At 37.1% G+C, this 20374-nt stretch overlaps 1 protein-coding gene across 1 annotated transcript in view; it reads left to right on the top strand.

The window, feature by feature from the left end:
• COL4A2 (collagen type IV alpha 2 chain) overlaps positions 1-20374 on the top strand; it is a 406346-nt gene that overhangs the window by 62006 nt on the left and 323966 nt on the right. The window contains exon 4 of the mRNA XM_053707783.1: positions 5094-5174. Within this exon, the coding sequence (XP_053563758.1) occupies positions 5094-5174 (81 nt within the window). The remainder of the gene's footprint in view (positions 1-5093; positions 5175-20374) is intronic.

Raw genomic sequence — 20374 nt, 5'->3', positions numbered from 1 at the left:
TTCTGAATACAGAAGATAATGCAGAAGTGAAGGTATCAGCATCGTTCCAGAGTTGAGTGCTCTGTTCCAGAAGAGGAGAGATCCAGGCTAGGGCCTTGTCTTTCAGAAAGGAAATAATAAAAGTGACCATTGACTGATGAGACTGGAAGGTGTGGGGGTCATTGCCAAAGTGCAACCTGCACTGATTCAGGACACCCCTTCAGTCAGTAGTACCATCATACTTGTCAGGCAATGGTATCCGGGGTATACTTCCAGAAGCAGGGGAAGGAGCTGCGGCACTAACAGCAGGTACTGGCTGTGTAACAACAGGAGCAGCATTCTTTTCAGCAACCAGTGAGGAAAGCAAAGCGGTTATAGCCTGTAGTTTTGAATCCACACTCTGCAATTGTGCGGTATGTGATCCCAGCGTCAGACCCTGACAAGTAACTGCATTTGCTACCTCATTTGGGTCCATGGCCCAAGTATAATGTAATGCTCGTGGGATATTCCAGTATCAGACCAAACTTGGCCAGTAGTCTTCTTATCTCTGCGGCAAGCTGAAATGATAGGGAATATCCCAGAGCAGAGAAAGATTGCAAAATGAGGTAAACAGTACTGACACTATGCAGGGTAGTCTGTGGTGGCAGCAGGTAGGAATCAGCGGTTAGGCAGTACAAGGGTAAACCACTTGAAGGACTGAAACAGACAGGATAGTCTCTGACGGCAATAGGTAGGGAATCCAGCAGTAAGGCAGTTCAAGGGTAAATCAATAGAACGGTCAGGCAGGCAGAGTTCGGCAACAGAATGGCAATCCAATATTTTAGGGTTAAGGCAAGCAGAGTAGTCAAACAGGCAGAGTTCATTAACTGTAAGGCAATCCAGCAATTCAGAGGTTAAGGCAAGCAGCGTAGTCAAACAGGCAGAGTTCATCAACAGTTAAGCAATCCAGCAATTCAGGGGTTAAGGCAAGCAGCATAGTCAAACAGGCAGAGTTCATCAACAGTTAAGCAGTCCAGCAATTCAGGGGTTAAGGCAAGCAGCGTAGTCAAACAGGCAGAGTTCATCAACAGTTAAGCAATCCAGTAATGCTGAGTTTAAGGCAAGCAGCGTAGTCAAACATACAGAGTTCATCAACAGTTAAGCAGTCCAGCATACAGATATACAGCACCCAGGGACACAAGAAGAAACACCTATACTTGGGCACAGGTGAGAGAGACTGAGTCCTTTACATAGGAAGACAGGGCGGGCGGTTATGATGTCATCACCGTGCTGCAGTTACACTGCCGTATCCCTAGCAACAGGAGGAGTGCCTGTGTGGCAACGGCCACAGCAGAGCAGAGAGCAGCGTGACAGGAGGTCTGCCTGCTGTTCTTCCTGCAGCTTCCCCAGTGAGGGCAAATCTCCTGATTTCCATGGCTGGCCAGAAAACCCATTCATCTTGTTGCAACTCTGCCCACAAAATGCTAGTGGGCCATCACCTACATGTACCCTTAACCTCCCCACTACTCCTTCTTTGAGGGTTTGAGGGAAAGGAAATTGTGGTCTGAAATATTTAGCTGACTAGGTCTTAAATGGCTGAAATCTACTAAAGAACAAAAACTGTATTCAGCAGGATATCCATACAAACATAGGTACACCTTGTATTGTACCACACACTCTTACAAGCTGGCTCTCTCTTACTCTCCAAAAGTATAATTTCCAACTCAATTGTATATTTAGAGTTTTTTCAGCATATCATACTAGAAAATCTGCTGTAACCCTACTAGATAACCAGGGGTCATTCATTGAAGATTAAAACAATTGGAGAGCACAGGATTGGTAATGCATCATGCCATAAAACTACACCTCAAAATTTGCTGTTCCCCTGAATCATGATGACCTATGCTGAACCTAGTTGGCCTAAGCCAAAAATGCCCCTGGTCGGACTCCACACAAACACAAGACCTAGCCTGCTAATCAGTGACTTTGTCTACTATCTGTACTCTACCAACAAGCTCCATTTTTGAAATGTGCAATTAACCAATTAGGTATCATCTTGTGACAAATCTTTTTTTAGAAGAAATTATATAAACTTATTTTTTTATCGTATTTAGTAATGGGCAGGTTTTATTGTTTAAAAATATGTGTTGTGGTGAGTTTTGTGTAATGCAAAAAAGCACATAAAAAACCTAGTTGTGCTTGTTCTATTGAAACTGAACATAGGCAAAAACATCAGAATAAAAAAATTCAATGAAAGGTCTGTAATTGCCATGCAAAAAAGACCGAAAGAGTAAGCAGCTGAAGTAAAAAAAACTACGAGCTTCATATCAAATCTTTTTCAAAATATTGTTTCTAATGAATTGAACTACTGCTGGAGAGGGCTGAGTGAAAAATATTAGTAGAGTTTTAAAAAAATATATATAAAATAGACTTTTTTTTTTGTCTCTTTTTGTACTAAATAGGTAACTCAATAGTTGAAATACACAGCACCTTCCAGCCTATTCAGTTGTTATAATTTAACTGACAATATTAAATGGACTGTTCTTTGAAATGAAATAACAGTGGTGCCATTGCTCTTTGGATCCTTTTGTGATCAGCTGCTTAGAATGTTGAAAATCCTGGTGCTATATATGAAACCATCAGGCAGTAAGTTAGACAACCCTGCTTTAGGATGCCACATTATGGGGCCTATTTATCAAAGGTCTTGCGGACCTGATCCAACAGTGCGGATCAGGTCCGCAAGACCTCGCTGAATGCGGAGAGCAATACGCTCTCCGCATTTAACATTGCACCAGCAGCTCACAAGAGCTGCTGGTGCAACGCCACCCCCTGCAGACTCGTGGCCAATCGGCCGCCAGCAGGGGGGTGTCAATCAGCCCAATCGTACTCGATTGGGTTGATTTACGGCAATTCCTGTCCGCCTGCTCAGAGCAGGCAGACAGGGTTATGGAGCAGCGGTCTTTAGACCGCTGCTTCATAAATTGTGTTTCTGGCGAGTCTGAAGACTTGCCAGAAACACGGACCCACAAGCTCCGTTCGGAGCTTGATAAATGGGCCCCTATGAATCATTCTTTTGTCTAAGTCACTGCCTAAATTAAGCAGCAAGCTACTTTTCATGGGAATATTTATTTAGCTTTAAGATAACCATATAGTTACCATGGGAATTTGCAGTTCACTGCTTTATACAAAATATTTCTAATTATGCAGGTGTTTGTTACAGCTGTTTATTTCTAACTGCATCGCTGGACTTTGTCAAAATAAATAAAAAGCTAGAGCTTAATGAAATGGATGTAAAAGATGTGTCAGTTGACATGAGTTAGATTAAACCAAAAGGAAGTTAAATATTTATATGTTTATATCTTTGTTTTGTGTTTTGTTTTACAATGATAACAGCATTCTTGGATTATACTCATAGCCACAAGTCTCATCCTCCAGAGCTTCCTGAACTAATCTTAGGAAACTACATAAGCAAAGAAAATACAAATTGTGGAAATCCACTTCCCACAGCTCCTGAGAATGATAATGTCTGAATTTGGATGTGATTCAGTAGTTATTATTATTATTATTATTATTGTTATTATTTATTTGTATAGCGCTGCAAACTTCCATAACAGTTGTGTATAATCATTTTGTGGGTTGTCTCATGCCCAGGAGAATTTCTCAGAGTACATTTGTACTGAGGTTTCATCCAAACATATTAGTAAATACAATTGTTATAGATCAAATATAACTAGTAATTCTCTCAGTGATATTAATAAAAAAGACAATTATATGCAGATGTCTAACATGGATTTTAAAGAGCAGCAATTAAACATATTAAAAATGTTTTTAAATTAAATGTGTTAATGTAAAGTTATTTAAATTGACATTGAAACATAGATGCAGGACAACTATATATACTGGGGAATTTCCAGAGATCTGCCACTAATGAATGGTTTCCTGTGTTGTATTGTATAGTTACCAGAGTTTATTTTGAAAGACAATATTAATATTCAGAATTCACCATATAACTCAGCTAATTACAATATAGAGTAAGCATAACAAGCTGCAATATTTAAAATGCTGGTGCACTGCACGTACAGAGAAAAATGTTAACAGTTAAACAGTGATAGCTTTTAATAGAAGCTTTTTTGCAAGTATGTTTCTATTCAAATATGTGATACATCTATGTGCACTTAAAGGGACACTAAACCCATTTTTTTTTTCATGATTCAGATAGAGCATGCAATTTTAAGCAACTTTCTAATTTACTCCTATTATCAATTTTTCTTTGTTCTCTTGCTATCTTTATTTAAAAAGCAGGCATGTGATGCATAGGAGCTGGCCCATTTTTGGTTGAGAACCTGGGTTATGCTTGCTTATTGGTGGGTAAATGTAAGCCTCCAGTAAACAAGCACTATCCATGGTGCTGAACCTAAAATGGGCTGGCTTCTAAGATTTACATTACTGCTTTTAAAATAAAGATAGCAAGAGAATGAAGACAATTTGATAATATGAGTAAATTAGAAAGTTGCTTAAAATGTCATGCTCTATCTGAATCATGAAAGAAAAAAAATTTAAGTTCAGTGTCCCTTTAAAAATGATCTGTTTAATATTATAAAATTTAGTACTCACAATCAAATTACATTATTACATTGCATTATTACTGCGAGATGCAGAGTTTCCATAGTTATCAATTTTACATCAAATTGAAGCTAAAAATAAAATGTGGTTCCAGTTTGTAGAAATTTATGGTGCTATCAAAAAGTTAAAAATAAAGCAAAAGAAGTTCTGCTGGTAACTGTCACCATCTTTTATACCTTGTCCCTTTTACTTCTACCTTTTAAGGGACCAAACCTATACTAGCAAAATGAATGCTTTATTAAGGGCAGAAACATCAATAGTTTAAAAAAATATATACAATTTTCTACATATTAAAATATGAATAATTTGACAAAACGTACTGTATGTTAATCTCTGTGTCTTTTTAAAACAATGTAGGAGCCACACTTTGCTAAGAGCACCTTTTATTGTGCTATTTTATGCTAAACATCATAAAGTTATTGTTGTATTCTTCTGATAATTATGGTATAATAAGCAGTTTTGTCCACGTTTTACAATGTACAAACATGATATTTATGTTTTTTTTAATATAGGGTGGTAAATCATATACAGGACCCTGTGGAGGAAGAGACTGCAGTGAAGGATGTCAGTGTCTGCCAGAGAAAGGAGGCCGCGTAAGTACTTAAAAATCTCTGCACGTACTGTATGACCTTATCCTGTATGTGAGCACAATAGACTTATGGATGCAAAATGATAAAATGACAATAACTGCGCTTATGACATGGAAAATATTACCAACCACTTCAAGAACATAGTTTTATCTTAAAGGGACAGTCTACACCAAATTTTGTATTCTTTTAAAAGATAGATAATCCCTTTAATACCCATTCCCTAGTTTTGCATAGCCACGTTTTACCTCTGTGATTATCTTGTATCTAAGCCTCTGCAAACTGCCCCCTTATTTCAGTTCTTTTAACAGACATGCATTTTAGCCAATCAGTGCTGGCTCACTGGAACGTCACATGCGTGAGCACAGTGCTATCTATATAACACACATGAACTAACACCCTCTGGTGGTGAAAAACTGTTAGAATGCCCTGAGAGAAGAGGCGGCCTTCAAAGGCTTAGAAATTGGAAAATTGTTTAAAATGACATGCCCTAACTGATTTATTAAAGTTTATTTTGGACTAGACTGTCCCTTTAAAGGCATTTTGTATTATCCCAGTTATTGCTACTGCCATAAAGATAGATTTAGAACAACCTAACCGCTCACTTTCATCTTTATCACTTCACTTTCTCTCAGATGTTGTTCCTCTTCATTCTATATTTCCCTCTTCTGTTATCTCTAGTCTGTTATCTCTAGCATTATCCCTGAGTAATTATGTACAGTAAACAATACTGCAATGTATTTGTATTATTTATTCTGCAATTTAACTGCATAGTGTTATAATTTATATTTTCATAAGGGGTAGTATTATATGCTGCAGAGGTCTAACTTCATTCCTGGGCTGGACTGCTTTGGTCTTTGATAACTTCATTCTAGACCACTGGTTTTAAAACCTGTCCCCAGGCTTCCCTGACAGGCCAGATGTCCCGGATTTCCTTGGGTTAGTGCAGGTTAATAACCATGTTTACTGATCAGATGATTATTTCACCTGTGCTCTAGTTCAGATAGCCTGAAAATCTGGCCCGTTAGAGAGGCCTGAGGACAAGCGTGAAAACCAGTGCTCTAGACAGTAATTGCTTGATCACTGCAGCTTATTTTTTTATCTCTAACAGCCTCAGAAGATATTATCTAAATAGCACTCAAGATGCTTTTCAAATGTTATTTTACTGTACTGCAAAGTGTGGGTTTCCATAGACAAATCTTATGCAATGCAGTGCTAAATTGTTACATTCTATGCATATCTAAAAAAAAAAGATGTTGATGTTCCTTTAATTTATCCTATTTTACTCATTCATTCTCTCCCTCTATACACTATTCTGGTCACATGTATCTGCTCTCTCTCTCATCATCGTTTTATTGGCTACCTGTTCCAATAAAACATCCTATGGCTATGTGTGGTCTATAATTACCCTTAGCTGTGGTTAAAACGTATGTGATTATCTATAAGCCTGTATTGTTAATTATAATCATTTTAAACCGATGCTGAAAACGTAGTGTTGTATATTTACAGATAACGCTGCATCACATTCCATACTGACCAGATCATAAGATATTAGTGAGCACTGTTATGTTATGTGTCTGAAACAGGCTAATGTCCTGAGCTATGCTCCCTAGCATGCACCAACATACACTACTGATATATATTGTATTTGTGCAAGAATAAAACATGCCTATACTCTTAAACACAACAGATAATGTAATTTCCATATTAAGTTATCCATTTTGAGAAATAGTAAGTATTAATAAATATAATCTCTGGAATGTGAATTCCTACAAGCTCTTCACATTCTTTTCAATTACTTGCATAAGGGCTGAGCAACCAGCATGTTCGCTGTCAGTGTTCTGCTGTGAGCACACAAATACTTTTTTTGTTTCTGTCACATTCTTATTATGGAATGGAATCACTTTGTGTGAAAGAAAATGCTAACTTCCCTCAGAAAGTGTTCCACATTGGTAAAGTGACTCCCCAAAAGCAGGCTGGTGCTAAGGTTTTTGTCTACACAGGCGAAGACAAATTTTGCCACCCCCCCAACCCGACAAAATGATATACCTTGCCATTACTGGTTCCTAAGAAAATGTTCTAGTGATGTGTTAAGCAGCTATAGATAACTATTTTATCTATAATAATAGAGAAAATAGATTTCCATTATCACATCAAATTCTTAACTGATATTCAGCTAGATTACGAGTTTCGAGCGCTATAGGGAAATTAACGTCCGCCACAAAAGAAGCAGTATTTCACCTCCCTATAGTGCTGCTATTACAGGTTTTAAAAACCCGGCTTGCGCGGGCGATATGGTGGCGTTGAGCTCCATATCTCACCCAAATACAAGCAGTGTTTTGACGTGCTCGTGCACGATTTCTCCATAGACATCAATGGGGAGAGCCGGCAAAAAAGAAGGCTAACACATGCGATCGCGCAAACAAAAGCTCCGTAATGCAGCCCTATTGATGTCTATGGGGAAAGAAAAAGTTATGTTTACACCTAACACCCTAACATAAAACCACGTCTAAACACCCCTAATCTGCTGCCCCTAACATCGCCACCACCTACATTACAGTTATTAACCCCTAATCTGCCGCCCCTAACATCTCCGCCACCTACATACAGTTATTAACCCCGAATCTGCTGCCCCTAACATCGCTGCCACCAACATTACAGTTATTAACTCCTAATCTTCCACCCCTAACATCGCCGCCACCTACATACAGTTATTAACCCCTAATCTGCTGCCCCTAACATCGCTGCCACCTACATTACAGTTTTTAACCCCTAATCTGCTGCCCCCAAAATCGCTGCAACCTACATAACATTATTAACCTCTAATCTGCCGCCCCCAACATCGCCGCCACCTACATTACAGTTATTAACCCCTAATCTGCCACCCCTAACATCGCTTCCACCTACATTACATTTATTAACCCCAATCTGCTGCCCCAACATCGCCGCCACCTACATAAATGATTAACCCCTAATCTGCTGGCCCTAACATCGCCGCCACCTACCTACACTTATTAGCCCCTAATCTGCCGCCCCCAATGTCGCTGCCACTATACTAAAGTTATTAACCCCTAAAGCTCTGGCCTCCCACATCACTAACACTACATAATATTAACCCCTATACCTAACCCTAACACCCCCTAATTTAAATATAATTAATATAAATAAAACTTACAATTATTAACTAAATAATACCTATTTAAAACTAAATTCAAACTTATCTGTTAAATAAAACCTAAGCTAGCTACAAAATAACTAATAGTTATATTGTATCTATCTTAGGTTTTATTTTTATTTCACAGGTAAGTTTGTATTTATTTTAACTAGGTAAACTAGTTAGTAAATAGTTATTAACTGTTTACTAGCTACCTAGTTAAAATAAATACAAATTTACCTGTAAAATAAAACCTAACCTGCCTTACACTAAAACTTAACATTACAATAAAATAAAATAAATTAAATTAATAAAATACAATTATCTAAATTACAAAAAAAAATAAACACTAAATTACACAAAATAAAAAACGAAATTATCAAAAATAAAAACGAATTACACCTAATCTAATAGCCCTATCAAAATAACCCCCCCAATAAAAAAAACCCTAGCCTACACTAAACTGCCAATAGCCCTTAAAAGGGCCTTTTGCGGGGCATTGCTCCAAAGATAACAGCTCTTTTACATGTAAAAAAATATACAAACACCCCCCAACAGTAAAACCCACCACCCACACAACCAAACCCCCCAAATAAAATTCTATCTAAATAAACCTAAGCTAACCATTGCCCTGTTAAAGTTAAAAAAAATTGCTCTGTAAATGTTATTTTAAGCAGCAGTCAAATCACCAAGTGTCACAGAGAGTGTTTCTTTGCATCTCTCTTTTAATCAAAGGTACACAAATGCTGAATGCCGCTATCAGTCCTCCAAGCAGACAAAAGGAAAATAAATATTTAAAATGCTTCTTTTTTTTTAAGAGTGCTCCTTATAACTGTTGCAAGAGTAGAACTATTCATAGTAATATTCTGATTGTTATCCATTTTTGTTCTTTTCTCAACTAATTCACTCATCTTTGCTTAAATTTTAAAAGCTGAGTACAGTACAAACTGTAAGCACTAAATTCCTATGATATATACAAAAATATTCTAATCATTCTTAAAAAATATAACATATTTAATAAGTCAAAACGTATTATTAAAATATTAAAAACAAAAAAAACAAAAAAAAAAAAGGCTTCCTATGAGTATACAGCCTTGATAAAACGTTTTGTAGAATTTGTCATAAAGCTCTCTAGCTATAGAATATACTGCATTTCTCCAGTGCACCATAAGTTATTAGTAGCATTGCTTGTGATAACACAGTGGCCATAAATGGAAATCCAGAAGAGCTGTTTATAAAATGAATAATGCCTTTCATATATTTAATTTTTTCCATAGTACTTATAACAGACTTTGAAGAATCACAGCTCTTTTATGCTCTTCAAGAACATGGACTAAGACATAAATTGTAGAATTCACACAAAGAAACTCTGTTGACTGTTTTGTTTCTCAATAAGATTACTGTTATATTGAGAAATTTAAAAGGCAGACGTCTCTTCAAAGATGAAGAATACACTTAAATAATCCCTTAGATTAATAACATTAGGCTCATTTTAATGGCTTGCGTGCATGAAAACCCACATTGTTAAAAGACTGAATTCCAACCCAGTAAATAAAGAATCAGACACTTTGTGCTCTCTTTTTAAAAACAGTAATGTAAAATGACATTTGGTAATGTAAAATGACAATTTATTAAGCAATTTTAATACAAATTAAATGAATACTAAATTGTGACTCCAGTATGAACTATAACAAGCAATTTTGTGACTTGTGTTGACATATGCAGTGTTTTTATATTAACAGGGTTTAAATTAAAGAGTAGTTATCTAATGATCTACACTTGAGTAAAATAAATTCAAGAACATTCATGACTGAGTAATGGTATGCCTTGTTTAGATGATAGCTTGTGCAGACACATAGGGGAATATTTATCAAGCTCCGTATCAAAGGCGTAACTAGAAGCCACAGGGCCCAGGTGCAAGAATCTAAGAAGGGCCCCCCAACCCCCACCCGAAAAAAAAGTGAATTTGATACAGATCTTTTTGGTTTTTTTACATTTATCACAGAAAAATAAAGTGAATCAGATTACATGTCTGCAAAAGGAGGTACCCTGTGCCCACAGTCTGTGAGATGGTCTGACCCCCTATTACTGAATATAGTGACACTGTTTAACCCACCAGTACTGTATATAGTGAGTCAGTGACACAGTCTGTAATCTGTCGGTGAGATGGCTGGCCTGACCCTACCCGCCCCAGTACTTTATAAAGTGACCACAGTAGTCTGTGATATGGTCCAGCCCCCAGTACTGTATATAGTGGTACTGTATAGACTGACACTGTTTACCCCCTGCCCCGCCATGCTGTAGTAACAAGGTCTGTAATTTGCTGGTTCCACAAACATACACACACACATACATGCATAAATACACACACAGTCACATACATACATACACACATACACACACACACACATAAACACCAATTGGTAAAACAGAAACATTAACCCCTGCAGTCAGAGACACTAGTGAAGCATCATGTCACACTCACATGATATCAGTGCAGGCAGTGGCAGGTCAACTTTTTTTTGTAAAATTTTTTTTTTTTTAAGCTGGGCCCCCACCCTTGGAGGCCCAGTCGCAACTGCAACCTCTGCACCCCCTGTAGTTTCGCCCCTGCTCCGTATGGTAGTCTAAAGACCGCTGCTCCATAACTTGTCCGCCTGCTCTGAGGCCGCGAACAGAAATCAACCCGATCAATTTGATCGGGTTGATTGACACCCCCTGCTAGCGGCCGATTGGCCACGAATCTGCAGGGGGGTGGCATTGCACCAGCAGTTCTCAAGAACTGCTGGTGCAATGATAAATGCCAAGAAATCAAATTGTTCCAGCTGGTGCAAAAATGACTTTTATTTGTGCAAAACAGGGATCAATAAGCAACGTTTCAGGCCCAAACTTGGCCCTTTCTCAATCTTGAGAAAGGGCCAAGTTTGGGCCTGAAACGTTGCTTATTGATCCCTGTTTTGCACAAATAAAAGTCATTTTTGCACAACAGGGATCAATAAGCAACGTTTCAGGCCCAAACTTGGCCCTTTCTCAAGATTGAGAAAGGGCCAAGTTTGGGCCTGAAACGTTGCTTATTGATCCCTGTTTTGCACAAATAAAAGTCATTTTTGCACCAGCTGGAACAATTTGATTTCTTGGCATTTATCATTGCACCAGCAGTTCTTGAGAACTGCTGGTGCAATGCCACCCCCTGCAGATTCGTGGCCAATCGGCCGCTAGCAGGGGGTGTCAATCAACCCGATCAAATTGATCGGGTTGATTTCTGTTCGCGGCCTCAGAGCAGGCGGACAAGTTATGGAGCAGCGGTCTTTAGACTACCATACGGAGCAGGGGCGAAACTACAGGGGTGCAGAGGTTGCAGTTGCGACTGGGCCTCCAAGGGTGGGGGCCCAGCTTAAAAAAAAAAAAATTTTACAAAAAAAAGTTGACCTGCCACTGCCTGCACTGATATCATGTGAGTGTGACATGATGCTTCACTAGTGTCTCTGACTGCAGGGGTTAATGTTTCTGTTTTACCAATTGGTGTTTATGTGTGTGTGTGTGTATGTGTGTATGTATGTATGTGACTGTGGAGTGTAGTTATGCATGTAGTGTGTGTGTATGTTTGTGGAACCAGCAAATTACAGACCTTGTTACTACAGCAGTGGCGGGGCAGGGGTAAACAGTGTCAGTCTATACAGTACCACTATATACAGTACTGGGGGCTGGACCATATCACAGACTACTGTGGTCACTTATAAGAGTACTGGGGCGGGTAGGGTCAGGCCAGCCATCTCACCGACAGATTACAGACTGTGTCACTGACTCACTAGTACAGTACTGGTGGGTTAAACAGTGTCACTATATTCATAATAGGGGGGGGTCAGACCATCTCACAGACAGTGGGGCACAGGGTACCTCCTTTTGCAGACATGTAATCTGATTCACTTTATTTTTCTGTGATAAATGTAAAAAAACCAAAAAGATCTGTATCAAATTCACTTTTTTCGGTGGGGGTTGGGGGGCCCTTCTTAGATTCTGCACCTGGGCCCTGGGGCTTCTAGTTACGCCTTTGATACGGAGCTTGATAAATATTCCCCTATGTGTCTGCACAAGCTATCATCTAAACAAGGCATACCATTACTCAGTCATTGAATGTTCTTGAATTTATTTTACTCAAGTGTAGATCATTAGATAACTACTCTTAATTTAAACCCTGTTAATATAAAAACACTGCATATGTCACACAAGTCACAAAATTGCTTGTTATAGTTCATACTGGAGTCACAATGTTAGTATTCATTTAGATTTGTATTAAAATTGCTTATTATATTGTCATTTTAGCATACCAAATGTCAATTTACATTACTGTTTTAAAAAGAGAGCACTAAGGTGTCTGATTCTTTAATTTACTGGGTTGGAATTCAGTCTTTTAACAATGTGGGTTTTCATGCACCAAGCCATTAAAATGAGCCTAATGTTATTAATCTAAGGGATTATTTAAGTGTATTCTTCATCTTTGAAGAGACGTCTGCCTTTTTAATTTCTCAATATAACAGTAAATCTTATTGAGAAACAAAACAGTCAACAGAGTTTCTTTGTGTGAATTCTACAATTTATGTCTTAGTCCATGTTCTTGAAGAGGCATAAAAGAGCTGTGATTCTTCAAAGTCTGTTTATAAGTACGTATGGAAAAAAATTAAATATATGAAAGGCATTATTCATTTTATAAACAGCTCTTCTGGATTTCCATTTATGGCCACTGTGTTATCACATCAATGCTACTAATAACTTATGGTGCACTGGAGAATGCAGTATATTCTATAGCTAGAGAGCTTTATGACAAATTCTACAAAACGTTTATCAAGGCTGTATACTCATAGGAAGCCTTTTTTTTTTTTGGTTTTTTTGTTTTTTATATTTTAATAATACGTTTTGACTTATTAAAGTATGTTATATTTTTTAAGAATGATTAGAATATTTTTGTATATACAAGAGGAATTAGTAGTGCTTACAGTTTGTACTGTACTCAGCTTTTAAAATTTTAAGCAAAGATGAGTGAATTAGTTGAGAAAAGAACAAAAATGGATAACAATCAGAATATTACTATGAATAGTTCTACTCTTGCAACAGTTATAAGGAGCACTCTTAAAAAAAAAGAAGCATTTTACAATATTTATTTCCTTTTGTCTGCTTGGAGGACTGATAGCGGCATTCCAGCATTTGTGGTACCTTTGATTAAAAGGAGAGATGCAAAGAAACACTCTCTGTGACACTTGGTGATTTGACTGCTGCTTAAAATAACATTTACAGAGCAATTTTTTTTAACTTTAACAGGGGCAATGGGTTAGCTTAGGTTTATTTAGATAGAATTTTATTTGGGGGGTTTGGTTGTGTGGGTGGTGGGTTTTACTGTTGGGGGTGTTTGTATATTTTTTACATGTAAAAGAGCTGTTATCTTTGGAGCAATGCCCCAAAAGGCCCTTTTAAGGGCTATTGGCAGTTTAGTGTAGGCTAGGGTTTTTTTATTGGGGGGTTATTTTGGATAGGGCTATTAGATTAGGTGTAATTCGTTTTATTTTTGATAATTTCGTTTTTATTTGTGTAATTTAGTGTTTTATTTTTTTTGTAATTTAGATAATTGTATTTTATTAATTTAATTTATTTTATTTTATTGTAATTTAAGTTTTAGTGAAGGCAGGTTAGGGTTTTATTTTTACAGGTAAATTTTGTATTTATTTTAACTAGGTAGCTAGTAAACAGTTAATAACTATTTACTAACTAGTTTACCTAGTTAAAATAAATACAAACTTAGCCTGTGAAATAAAAAGAAAACCTAGAGAAGAGATACAATATAACTATTAGTTTATTTTGTAGCTAGCTTAGGTTTTATTTAACAGATAAGTTTGAATTTAGTTTTAAATAGGTATTATTTAGTTAATAATTGTAAGTTTTTATTTATATTATTATATTTAAATTAGGGGGTGTTAGGGGTTAGTATAGGGGTTTAATATTATGTAGTGTTAGTGATGTGGGGAGGCCAGAGCTTTAGGGTTAATAACTTTAGTATAGTGGCAGCGACATTGGGGGCGGGGCAGATTTAGGGGCAAATAAGTGTAGGTAGGTGGCGGCGATGTTAGGGCCTAGCAGATTAGGGTTAATCATTTATGTAGGTGGCGGCGATGTTGGGGCAGCAGATTGGGGTTAATAAAGTGTAATGTAGGTGGAAGCGATGTTAGGGGTGGCAGATTAGGGGTTAATAACTGTAATGTAGGTGGCGGCGATGTTGGGGGGCGGCAGATTAGAGGTTAATAATGTTATGTAGGTTTGCAGCGATTTGGGTGGCAGCAGATTAGGGGGTTATAAACTGTAATGTAGGTGCAGCGATGTTAGGGGGCAGCAGATTAGGGGTTAATAACTTGTATGTAGGTGGCGGCGATGTTAGGGGTGGAAGATTAGGAGTTTAATAACTGTAATGTTGGTGGCAGCGATGTTAGGGGCAGCAGATTCGGGGGTTAATAACTGTATGTAGGGTGGCGGAGATGTTAGGGGCTGCAGATTAGGGGTTAATAACTGTAATGTAGGTGTGTGGCGATGTTAGGGGCAAGCAGATTAGGGTGTTTAGACGTGGTTTTATGTTAGGGTGTTAGGTGTAAACATAACTTTTTCTTTCCCCATAGACATCAATAGGGCTGCATTACGGAGCTTTTGTTTGCGCGATCGCATGTGTTAGCCTTCTTTTTTTGCCGGCCTCTCCCCATTGATGTCTATGGAGAAATCGTGCACGAGCACGTCAAAACACTGCTTGTATTTGGGTGAGATATGGAGCTCAACGCCACCATATCGCCCGCGCAAGCCGGGTTTTTAAAACCTGTAATAGCAGCACTATAGGGGAGGTGAAATACTGCTTCTTTTGTGGCGGGACGTTAATTTCCCTATAGCGCTCGAAACTCGTAATCTAGCTGAATATCAGTTAAAGAATTTGATGTGATAGATGGAAATCTATTTCTCTATTATTATAGATAAAAGGAAGTTATCTATAGCTGCTTAAACACATCACTAGAACATTTCTTAGGAACCAGTAATGGCAAGGTATATCATTTTGTCGGGTTGGGGGGGGTGGCAAAATTGTCTTCGCCTGTGTAGACAAAAACCTTAGCACCAGCCCTGCTTTTGGGGAGTCACTTTACCAATGGTGGAACACTTTCTGAGGGAAGTTAGCATTTTCTTTCACACAAAGTGATTCCATTCCATAATAAGAATGTGACAGAAACAAAAAAAGTATTTGTGTGCTCACAGCAGAACACTGACAGCGAACATGCTGGTTGCTCAGCCCTTATGCAAGTAATTGAAAAGATGTGAAGAGCTTGTAGGAATTCACAGTCCAGAGATTATATTAATTAATACTTACTATTTCTCAAAATGGATAACTTAATATGGAAATTACATTATCTGTTGTGTTTTAAGAGTATAGGCATGTTTTATTCTTGCACAAATACAATATTTATCGGTGTAGTGTATGTTGGTGCATGCTAGGGAGCATAGCTCAGGACATTAGCCTGTTTCAGACACATAACATAACATGGCTCACTAATATCTTATGATCTGGTCAGTATGGAGATGTGATGCAGCGTTATCTGTAAATATAGCAACACTACGTTTTCAGCATCGGTTTAAAATGATAATAATTAACAATACAGGCTTATAGATAATCACATACGTTTTAACCACAGCTAAGGGTAATTATCGACCACACATAGCCATAGGATGTTTTATTGGAACAGGTAGCCAATAAAACGATGATGAGAGAGAGAGCAGATACATGTGACCAAAATAGTGTAATAGAGGGAGAGAATGAATGAGTAAGAATAGGATAAATTAAAGGAACATCAACATCTTTTTTTTTTAGATATGCATAGAATGTAACAATTTAGCACTGCATTGCATAAGATTTGTCTATGAAACCCACACTTTTGCAGTAGCAGTAAAATACATTTGAAAAGCATCTTGAGTGCTATTTAGATAATATCTTCTGAGGCTGTTAGAGTATAAAAAAATAAGCGGCAGTGATCAAGGCAGATTACTGTCTAGAGCACTGGTTTTCACGCTGTTCCTCAGGCCTCTCTAACGGGCCAGATTTTCAGGCTATCTGAACTAGGAGCACAGGTGAAATAATCATCTGATCAGTAAACATGGTTATTAACCTGCACTAACCCAAGGAAATCCGGGGACATCTGGCCTGTCAGGGAAGCCTGGGGACAGGTTTAAAACCAGTGGTCTAGAATGAAGTTATCAAAGACCAAAGCAGTCCAGCCCAGGAATGAAGTTAGACCTCTGCAGCATATAATACTACCCCTTATGAAAATATAAATTATAACACTATGCAGTTAAATTGCAGAATAAATAATACAAATACATTGCAGTATTGTTTTACTGTACATAATACTCAGGGATAATGCTAGAGATAACAGACTAGAGATAACAGAAGAGGGAAATATAGAATGAAGAGGAACAACATCTGAGAGAAAGTGAAGTGATAAAGATGAAAGTGAGCGGTTAGGTTGTTCTAAATCTATCTTTATGGCAGTAGCAATAACTGGGATAATACAAAATGCCTTTAAAGGGACAGTCCTAGTCCAAAATAAACTTTAATAAATCAGTTAGGGCATGTCATTTTAAACTTTTTCCAATTTCTAAGCCTTTGAAGGCCGCCTCTTCTCTCAGGGCATTCTAACAGTTTTTCACCACCAGAGGGTGTTAGTTCATGTGTGTTATATAGATAGCACTGTGCTCACGCATGTGACGTTCCAGTGAGCCAGCACTGATTGGCTAAAATGCATGTCTGTTAAAAGAACTGAAATAAGGGGCAGTTTGCAGAGGCTTAGATACAAGATAATCACAGAGGTAAAACGTGGCTATGCAAAACTAGGGAATGGGTATTAAAGGGATTATCTATCTTTTAAAAAGAATACAAAATTTGGTGTAGACTGTCCCTTTAAGATAAAACTATGTTCTTGAAGTGGTTGGTAATATTTTCCATGTCATAAGCGCAGTTATTGTCATTTTATCATTTTGCATCCATAAGTCTATTGTGCTCACATACAGGATAAGGTCATACAGTACGTGCAGAGATTTTTAAGTACTTACGCGGCCTCCTTTCTCTGGCAGACACTGACATCCTTCACTGCAGTCTTCCTCCCACAGGGTCCTGTATATGATTTACCACCCTATATTAAAAAAAAACATAAATCATGTTTGTACATTGTAAAACGTGGAACAAAACTGCTTATTATACCATAATTATCAGAAGAATACAACAATAACTTTATGATGTTTAGCATAAAATAGCACAATAAAAGGTGCTCTTAGCAAAGTGTGGCTCCTACATTGTTTTAAAAAGACACAGAGATTAACATACAGTACGTTTTGTCAAATTATTCATATTTTAATATGTAGAAAATTGTATATATTTTTTTAAACTATTGTGTTTTCTGCCCTAATAAAGCATTCATTTTGCTAGTATAGGTTTGGTCCCTTAAAAGGTAGAAGTAAAAGGGACAAGGTATAAAAGATGGTGACAGTTACCAGCAGAACTTCTTTGCTTTATTTTTAACTTTTTGATAGCACCATAAATTTCTACAAACTGGAACCACATTTTATTTTTAGCTTCAATTTGATGTAAAATTGATAACTATGGAAACTCTGCATCTCGCAGTAATAATGCAATGTAATAATGTAATTTGATTGTGAGTACTAAATTTTATAATATTAAACAGATCATTTTTAAAGGACACTGAACTTAAATTTTTTTTTTTCATGATTCAGATAGAGCATGCAATTTTAAGCAACTTTCTAATTTACTCCTATTATCAATTTTTCTTTGTTCTCTTGCTATCTTTATTTAAAAAGCAGGCATGTGATGCATAGGAGCTGGCCCATTTTTGGTTGAGAACCTGGGTTATGCTTGCTTATTGGTGGGTAAATGTAAGCCTCCAGTAAACAAGCACTATCCATGGTGCTGAACCTAAAATGGGCTGGCTTCTAAGATTTACATTACTGCTTTTAAAATAAAGATAGCAAGAGAATGAAGACAATTTGATAATAGGAGTAAATTAGAAAGTTGCTTAAAATGTCATGCTCTATCTGAATCATGAAAGAAAAAAAATTTAAGTTCAGTGTCCCTTTAAAAATGATCTGTTTAATATTATAAAATTTAGTACTCACAATCAAATTACATTATTACATTGCATTATTACTGCGAGATGCAGAGTTTCCATAGTTATCAATTTTACATCAAATTGAAGCTAAAAATAAAATGTGGTTCCAGTTTGTAGAAATTTATGGTGCTATCAAAAAGTTAAAAATAAAGCAAAAGAAGTTCTGCTGGTAACTGTCACCATCTTTTATACCTTGTCCCTTTTACTTCTACCTTTTAAGGGACCAAACCTATACTAGCAAAATGAATGCTTTATTAAGGGCAGAAACATCAATAGTTTAAAAAAATATATACAATTTTCTACATATTAAAATATGAATAATTTGACAAAACGTACTGTATGTTAATCTCTGTGTCTTTTTAAAACAATGTAGGAGCCACACTTTGCTAAGAGCACCTTTTATTGTGCTATTTTATGCTAAACATCATAAAGTTATTGTTGTATTCTTCTGATAATTATGGTATAATAAGCAGTTTTGTCCACGTTTTACAATGTACAAACATGATATTTATGTTTTTTTTAATATAGGGTGGTAAATCATATACAGGACCCTGTGGAGGAAGAGACTGCAGTGAAGGATGTCAGTGTCTGCCAGAGAAAGGAGGCCGCGTAAGTACTTAAAAATCTCTGCACGTACTGTATGACCTTATCCTGTATGTGAGCACAATAGACTTATGGATGCAAAATGATAAAATGACAATAACTGCGCTTATGACATGGAAAATATTACCAACCACTTCAAGAACATAGTTTTATCTTAAAGGGACAGTCTACACCAAATTTTGTATTCTTTTAAAAGATAGATAATCCCTTTAATACCCATTCCCTAGTTTTGCATAGCCACGTTTTACCTCTGTGATTATCTTGTATCTAAGCCTCTGCAAACTGCCCCCTTATTTCAGTTCTTTTAACAGACATGCATTTTAGCCAATCAGTGCTGGCTCACTGGAACGTCACATGCGTGAGCACAGTGCTATCTATATAACACACATGAACTAACACCCTCTGGTGGTGAAAAACTGTTAGAATGCCCTGAGAGAAGAGGCGGCCTTCAAAGGCTTAGAAATTGGAAAATTGTTTAAAATGACATGCCCTAACTGATTTATTAAAGTTTATTTTGGACTAGACTGTCCCTTTAAAGGCATTTTGTATTATCCCAGTTATTGCTACTGCCATAAAGATAGATTTAGAACAACCTAACCGCTCACTTTCATCTTTATCACTTCACTTTCTCTCAGATGTTGTTCCTCTTCATTCTATATTTCCCTCTTCTGTTATCTCTAGTCTGTTATCTCTAGCATTATCCCTGAGTAATTATGTACAGTAAACAATACTGCAATGTATTTGTATTATTTATTCTGCAATTTAACTGCATAGTGTTATAATTTATATTTTCATAAGGGGTAGTATTATATGCTGCAGAGGTCTAACTTCATTCCTGGGCTGGACTGCTTTGGTCTTTGATAACTTCATTCTAGACCACTGGTTTTAAAACCTGTCCCCAGGCTTCCCTGACAGGCCAGATGTCCCGGATTTCCTTGGGTTAGTGCAGGTTAATAACCATGTTTACTGATCAGATGATTATTTCACCTGTGCTCTAGTTCAGATAGCCTGAAAATCTGGCCCGTTAGAGAGGCCTGAGGACAAGCGTGAAAACCAGTGCTCTAGACAGTAATTGCTTGATCACTGCAGCTTATTTTTTTATCTCTAACAGCCTCAGAAGATATTATCTAAATAGCACTCAAGATGCTTTTCAAATGTTATTTTACTGTACTGCAAAGTGTGGGTTTCCATAGACAAATCTTATGCAATGCAGTGCTAAATTGTTACATTCTATGCATATCTAAAAAAAAAAG

The sequence above is a fragment of the Bombina bombina genome, chromosome 3 (assembly GCF_027579735.1).
Source record: "Bombina bombina isolate aBomBom1 chromosome 3, aBomBom1.pri, whole genome shotgun sequence".
Lineage (NCBI taxonomy): Eukaryota > Metazoa > Chordata > Amphibia > Anura > Bombinatoridae > Bombina > Bombina bombina.
This window is presented reverse-complemented; position numbering and strand designations above follow the sequence as displayed.